Source organism: Anoplopoma fimbria, chromosome 19 (genome assembly GCF_027596085.1).
Source record: "Anoplopoma fimbria isolate UVic2021 breed Golden Eagle Sablefish chromosome 19, Afim_UVic_2022, whole genome shotgun sequence".
In the NCBI taxonomy this organism is placed as follows: Eukaryota; Metazoa; Chordata; class Actinopteri; order Perciformes; family Anoplopomatidae; genus Anoplopoma; species Anoplopoma fimbria.
In genome coordinates this window covers 15077411-15085336 of record NC_072467.1, presented here as the reverse complement: position 1 = coordinate 15085336, position 7926 = coordinate 15077411, and the positions used below count along the sequence as shown (strand labels likewise).

Below are 7926 nucleotides of genomic sequence, written 5' to 3'. Positions count from 1 at the left end.
GGTAGCCTGGAGGTCCATGCACAACAAAAAATATTTAATTTAGCTGAGCTCTCAGTAAAAATAAATACAAAGTGCTAAAATTATAAGAATGATATAAGAAACCTCCTCTTAAATGGCGACTCCTCTCTTACCACCCTCTGTAACCCCTGTATGTGCCTTTTCGCCAAAATAGTCAAATGCAACCAGTGGGCTACCAACTCCTGCTAAAGTTTAGTTAATATTTGTTGAATAAACACAGCTCTTTATTTTAGAGAATGTGATCTCAATATAAAAACAAGCTCAAAGTAGATTGTAGACACACAAACCAAAATTAGTAAGGAATCCAGGACCCTGGTGGTGAAAATTCCCAGTTAAATGTGCATTTAATTAAATGACCAGACATCTGTGATGCCAATGTAGCTGGAAGATGAAGTGATTTATTTTGGAATTCCGAGACAGGAAGTCAGCATCTAACACAGGCTGGCTTGAACTAAACCTGAGCAGCGAGCAAACAGCAGCCGAGCTACGATGCTCTCCGTTGTCACCAACCGGGGAGACAATAAACACGGAGGACTAGGCGAGGCTTCGGTTCACCGAGACGGACGTCTTCGCATCGAGTAGACTAAAAGGAGAAGCCGCGAGAGAGCTGCGTGAGCGTGTGTTCCTGTGTGCCGGAGGGCGGGCTGCCGCTGTAGAGCTGGAGGGCTTGGACAGGACAGGGCGGGGTGATGTTTAGGTTCCGGTATAAAGGCAGCAAGAAAATGGGAACCAGACGAGATGTGGAGCCGGCTGCCGACGCTGTTGTTTTGTACCGGAGACTAGAATGAGAAGTTTAACGTCCTGGTGTAACAGGGCGGCGGTGTAACCCGTCTGGGGAGGCCGCTCGCGAGGGGTAGAAGCGTGTCTTCTGTGGCGCCCCATCCGCCTCCTGTCCGTCAATAAGATGAGGACGCTATTTACATTCTGTTGTCTCTTCATTATTACCGGCGGAGCGGACCGGGCGTGGGCCACTGGGAACCTCACCGTCGACAACAGCAGTGACACGAACCTGACGGCCGACGGCGGCAGCAGGTACATCACTATCGGGGACGGGTCATCGCAGGAATTCGAGTTTCCCGAAAACACCAACGGCGTGATTGTAATCTCCAGCCAGTACCGGAGCGCCGCAGCGAGCAGGAAGGGCCGCCGGAGCTGGAAGCAGACGGTGACGGTCCGCTCCCTGGACCCGGAGGTCCTCTCCATACTCAACGTGACGGACAGCGGCCACGCGGCGACCGCCAAGAGCTACGTTATCAGCATTCGCTCCGGGTTTCCGGGTCGGGCTCAGCTGCAGATCCAGCTGCTGGACCTGGACCAGGATTCGGTGCCGGTTCTGATCGAAGAGAGAACTGATTACTCCATCAGGGTGGCGCCTGGCAGCGATGACCCCGCCACCGGGCTCGTCCAGTCCGGTGGCCTGTCCCACTTCTCTGAGAACCCCGTGCTGTTTGCCCTGCTGCCCCTGATCTTCGTCAACAAGTGTGCCTTCGGGTGCAAGGTGGAGGTGGAGGTGCTTCGAGGCCTCCTGAGGAGCCCTGTGCCGCTGCTCCTAGGGGTTCTGGGTCAGTTCCTGGTGATGCCCTTGTATGCCTACTCCGTTTCCCGGCTGGCCTCGCTGCCCAAGGCACTCTCCCTGGGCCTGGTCATCACCTGCTCGGCCCCGGGTGGCGGGGGCGGCTACCTGTACAGCCTGCTGCTGGGAGGAGACGTCACCCTAGCCATCTCCATGACCCTGGTCTCCACGGTGGTGGCGGCGGCGGCCATGCCCCTGTCGTCGGCCCTGTACGGCAGGCTCCTTGGCGTGCACGCCGCCCTGCACGTGCCGTTTGTGAAGATCCTCGGAACCCTCCTGTTCATCGCCATCCCCATCTCGCTGGGCATGCTGGTCAAGCTGCGCCTGCCCGCCCTCACACGCGTACTGCTGGCGCTCATAAGGCCCTTCAGCTTCGCGCTCATTGTCGGTGGTATCTTCATGGCCTACCAGATGGGCGCGTCCATCCTAGCCAATGTCAAGCCCCAGATCGTGGCGGTCGGGGTGACGGTGCCTTTGCTGGGGCTGGTGGTCGGCGCCATCCTGGCCAAGCTTGCGGGCCTGGCCCCGCCGCTGAGGAAGACGGTGAGCATCGAGGTGGGAGTCCAGAACAGCCTGCTCGCTCTTGCCGTCATGCAGCTGTCCTTCCGCCGGGCGGAGGCTGACTTCGCGTCCCAGGCGCCCTTCATTGTGGCCCTCAGCAGCACCTCGGAGATGCTGCTCATAGTCTTGGGCTACTACGCCAAGCGGAGGTTTTGCGGGTCCGCTGTCCCAAGGAGCGACGCCTGATTGTAGCCGCTGTCGTTTTGTTTTGTGTTCAGACTCTTTCCAACCTGTGGAAATATGTGGTGTCCCAACAGTCTTGGCTTCGAGACACAAGACAACCACCAGTTTGGTCACCACCAGTCTTGTGAACCAGACGCAAATGGATTTGTTTTGGTGTTTTGTCGTTGTTTTCGTATTTTTCATGAAAACCAAAGGCCTTTTACCCCTCTTGAGACCCCCCTTTTTGTGTTTATTTTACAGTATGTACTTTTTAAAATCAGATTATACTGTGAGGTACTCAGTGTAAATATTCCTAAGAAGAGACATACCTATAAAAGAAAAGATATTTTTGTACCAGATTACTTTTTGTAATCAAAAAGCAAAGATCAATTTGCATCATGTTTACAAGAGGTCCATGTGTCTTAGCCTGGTGGGGGGGATTTGGGGTTAAGTGGAATCATTTGGGAGTAATCAAACAGGAACATGATGATGTTATGAAAGTATTTGCTACTGATTGTGTCTCCTGGATCTGCGAATCCATGTACTTGAATATAAGCAAGGAGAAATTAAGTTAATAAAAACATTGTTAAAGCAAGCTCTGGTTTGTTAGGAGTGTGCGTGTGTGCTAAGAAACGCGTTTAACATGTCAGTTTTGAGATAGCTTACAGGCTATTTTTTGTTTAAAGAGTGTGAATACCAACGTGTGACGGTTTGGTTTCACTTTAGCACACAGATGGCGGGACGTCTTTTGGTCGTTTTGCATATTTAACGAGCAGTCTCGCGGCATCTGTTAAAATTCAGAGTTTTGGATGTTTGGGGGATTTTGAACAGCATCACGCCCACGAGAAACTATCTACTGAAACAGGAATGAAACATAAACGTTCACGTTTAAGTGGAATCAAATGTTGTTGCACTTGTTTTCCATACAGGCTACAGGTGTCGTATTGCGAATGAGTCGGACAAAAGGTAGTGTAATCAACAAATCAAACATGGCTACACTGACCGGACGACTTTTTAAAGGGCCAGTACACATACATTATATTTTTTATTTCTGCTTAGTTTTGGATTTTGTAAATAACTGTGCTGTAGTAGGTCTCTAAGGTGCTTGTTCATTACTTGAGACATGTAATGTAATGCTACTTTATAGGCTACTTTTACTCCACTATATTTAAGAGGAATCTACTGCACACACTATGGCAGATTAACATTTCTAAAAGCTTTACTGAAAGTAGATGGCATTGATGTGCAGTGTTACTATTATAATGGTATATAAAATATCTTCAACCATCTCCACCTTGATCAACTACAACCTTTTTAAATGCTGCTTATTATTACTATTTTGAATGCAAGACTTTTGCTCATCAGAGTGTTTATTCAATGGTGAATGGAATTGAGTTTGTGCTTCTCAAAGTGGAAAAGCTTAACGGTAAAACTTATTTACATAACCCAGTGAACACATTGTCGATCTATTGTACCAGAGAACAAGGTCCAGTTTTAATCAGTCTACGTTTGTTGAGGTAAACTATTGACAGCAGGTTCAACATTCAGAATATGTGCTCATTGTTTTAAAAACAGCACACCAACCTTCCTATTTTCTATCTTAAGAAACAGCTTCCGTGAACGAAGTGGAAGGGGTTTTTATGTAGAGACCGCACTTCCTGTTTACGCGTCAAGAGCAGCAGGCTTTTCTTTTTATGTGCTTTCACTAACTTTCTGAAGGGGTTTTTTTTGTAGTGGAGAATACAAGAGTGTTCAGACCTGCTGTGTTTGGCCCAGCAGATCTGACTGAGCTCTCAGGAATGTAACACAGCTGTAAAGCCTTCAGCGCGGGCATGAGTGTGGTCGGTCTGCAGTCTCAATTGGTGATGGTGGTGCATTTTCAACTCCTTTGGCCGCCTGGCTCCCAGAGAGGGGGGGCCGTCCGGTTCTCTGTTTGTCCCGAGGGCCTGATGACATGATCTCTCTGAGTCACGATCGTTTTGCTCTTCCTCATACGATAAACACGAACCCTTTTTGTAGTATAACTATTGATTTCTTTGCCACTAGAGGCCCTGACCTACATGGGTGTAACCGAAACTAAATACATTGATGCTATCAGTGGGGACTGAATAGATTTTACACACGTAACAGGGACAAAATCTGCTTCCTTACAAATTATTTTAGAGCTTAAATAGAGTACAAGTTGGAACTGTATCAAGACATATTTTTAAAAAAACATTGTATACCTTGTTTGCAGTACAACCTGAATTTTAACTTATTTCCACATCATTTCTTTGTTTTTACTTTATTGCTCACTTTGAGTCACAAAATAAGTTCTATATAAGTACTGAACACACTGAATTATTCTTTAATGGCTTTATCCAGTTTTGTAATTTAAAGGTGTGTAATTTATGGCAGTCCCACAGTGCAACGTCAGAAGCTTATTAATACATAGTGTGTAAATCAGTGATTGCATCAGGAGTGACTGGGAATTCTGAGTTCAGGGGATGTAATTTGTTTGTTCCGTGCTCTCTTTTTTGGATGACATGCATGAAATGTGGTATTTGTGTGAGCTAACCTGCTATTGTAATCAAGTTAAGTTTTATGCAATCTCACATTGACACTCTTGGATTACAGAATGGGCATATCGAGAAAAGGCCCAGGTGCCCAAAGTGTCGAGGCCCCCCTGGCCTTCACCTAGAAAATGTCACTCAAACAGACCAAAACAAACACAAAGGGATGCATAACTGCTGCAAGGAGACCCAAAGAGACTCACAACAACAATGAAAAGTGGCAAAACAACTACAAAGACACACAAAATAAATGCATTGAAACACAAAAATGACTACAAAGAGACATTTAACAACTACAAAGAGGCATAAAATGAGACACAAAAGGACCACAAAAAGACAATAAACAACTATAAACAACTACATAGAGACAAAAAACAACTTCAAAGGGAAATTAACAAATACATGGAGACTCAAAATGACTACAAAGAGACAAAATAATTGACATAAAATAACCACAAATAGACAAAACAACTAAAAAGGGACACAACATGACTACAAAGAGACAGAAAACCACTGAGAGATGCATAACAACTACGAAGAGACACAAAACAACTGCAAAGAGTCACAAAACAACAGAGACAGGAAAAAAGACTACAAAGAGACGCATAACAACTACAAATCTGCCAATGCATGTTGACACCATGCATTCCCTCTGCTTTCTTCTCAAACTTTATCAAACAAGCATGAAACCTGCTGAGGTCCAGATTCAGTCACGCCTTCAATCAAAAAGTTTGCCCTCACGTGTCAGTGGCTCACTTGATCCAGACAAGAGCTGCCACTGTAACTGACTGTTTGTGTGTGTGTGGGTGTGGGTGTGTGCGTGTTCTGAGGTGTCACTGTGTGTTGTTCCTCACGGGGCTGACAGGTGATGACTCTCTGCCTTGCTGGTAAGTTTGCACTCAGCCCCGTACATCAGCATCTCCTGTTTGTATTACCACCATGCACATTAGCAGCACAATAGCAATGGGAAGAGAGGGCTGTTAAAAATTCATGAGGACACATTGCATTAAGTTTTCATGAGTTCCTTTCAGCCGCTCCCACGAGACTGTTTTCCTGCTGCCTGCCGCAATGAAGCTGGGAAGTCCAGAAAACACACAAGGCACTCTGTAAGGAACGATCTCCACTCCAACACACCGAGGGCAAGATGGAGCCTGCCACCGCACAGTCATGGTCACCCAGTGGTGTGGCACTCACTATGCATCACATGAACTGAGTCACAGTCCTGTTTGTTGGGATTTATAGAAAGCACTGCAGCTTCCCACAGGAGAGTAAGACGTCCCTTTAGATCTCTATTATGAACAGGAGGAAGCTTGCGTCACAGTCACACCTGTCCTGACATGCACCGTGTCCTGATTGCTGTGCAAAGCGCTTATACTATGCATTAGTCCGTAGGGCATTCACATTGAAAAAAGGACATGAGAGAGGAGGTGGGAAGAAGGCCAAGTGACTAAAATTAATGGGAAAATGGTTAGAGGGAAGATTAAACTAAGAAAAATTCTGATGTAATTGTGCTTTAAAACCAAACCTACACAAGAAAAAGAAGATTTTTTATTTTATTTTTCCTGCTGCTTTTTTTTTACATTTTGTTTTGTGTTCATGTGTTTATTCTAGTCTTAAATTAGTTATTTATTTTTTAAATATATATTTAATATATATATTTTAAGCATTTCATCAAATCTTATTAGATTTTTTTTTTTATGAATATTCATCTGTAAAAAACATTGGACTGCCTCTTTGATGCATTTGAAGGGCAAAACAAGAAAAAAATAAAGTACCAGCATACTTTTTAAATGCCTTGATGCACACTCAGATTTGCTTTGTGGGATTCATGGACGCTGTTGTCCCACAATGCAACAATGGAAATGGAGTAGTTACAGCTGGGGGAAAAAATGAAGACAGAGAAAGACAAAGAAATACACCCTTGGAAAAGTATATAGTTCGAATAATATTTCACATACAAACTGTATCTGTTATACATTAAACAACACAACAATTAAAAATATAATTAGAAAAATCTCTGTCTTGATCAGTTATATAAAAATACTGATTAAGCAATAATTCATCACCAGTAATGATAATAATCCAGTATTGTAATATATAGTAAAGTAACACTGACAGGGCCAACCCTGTGTGGAAATCAGTATTTTACTAAATGTGAAAAGTACAGTACTTTTATTTTACTTAAGCTGAATTTTGAAACTGGGACTTTTAATTGCAATGTGGTAAATGTACATTGATTTTACATCGCAGTGTTGGTACTTTGCTCAAGTAAAGCATCTGAATACTTTTTCCACCTCTGAGTATTGTATATAATGTGCAACTGGAACACAATTATGATCTATTGAGAAAAAACTTTCTGTCCTGTTTCATACACTTCTTCTACTTCCTGTGTCGATCCTGTGTTTCTAGAAACCCACGTGACAGCTACATTGGCTGTGTGTTTAACCCTTTTTAGAGGCTGCAGCAGAATGCTTTGTCTGTGACATTAAAATAATGCGATGCAATCTCAAATCATGGGAAAACAACATCATAACGACTTCAAAATTCCCCTCCAGTTTTGTTGATTCAACCTTTTTAAATACAGATCAGCTGAGCATACACATGCTCTTTTACAGCAACGCCCTGTTGACAGTTACACTGAAGAATAAATAAAACTGGAACAAACAGAACAAACAAACAAAAGAGGGTGATGAAACGTGATCCACAAAGCAGAGATGTTGCTATGATATAGAAGGGAGCAGTAAACTGAGGCTCCTATTCTCTTTGGCTGTGTTCTATAAGAGGGGACAGGAGGAGGGGTAGGCCACAAAACATAAGTTCAGGTTGAGTTAGAAAACACAAAATGTTGCTCAGTAAGTTCACATGGAACTCACTTCAAACACCAGAGCTACAGAGGACAAGCCTACTTGTCGTTTTCTTGCATAAAAAACAACTAATTAAACATAGGAAACTGTTTGGGTATGCAAAAATAAAATGATTTACTATTGACTACAAGAGAGAGTAAAGACAACTTTTTAGAAGTTAAGAGTTAAGTTCAGTTTTTACATTTGTATATATATG

At 43.9% G+C, this 7926-nt stretch overlaps 1 protein-coding gene across 1 annotated transcript; it reads left to right on the top strand.

The window, feature by feature from the left end:
• The first annotated feature begins 450 nt into the window (after window positions 1–450).
• slc10a3 (solute carrier family 10 member 3) lies at window positions 451–2928 on the top strand. The gene has a single exon (XM_054620251.1). The coding sequence runs from the start codon at window positions 923–925 to the stop codon at window positions 2336–2338; it is 1416 nt and encodes a 471-aa protein (XP_054476226.1). The 5' UTR covers window positions 451–922; the 3' UTR covers window positions 2339–2928.
• Window positions 2929–7926: the final 4998 nt, after the last annotated feature.

Bases quoted from the DNA above. Each gene is read 5' to 3' on its own strand.
- slc10a3 (XM_054620251.1), top strand. From the start codon at position 923: ATGAGGACGCTATTTACATTCTGTTGTCTCTTCATTATTACCGGCGGA.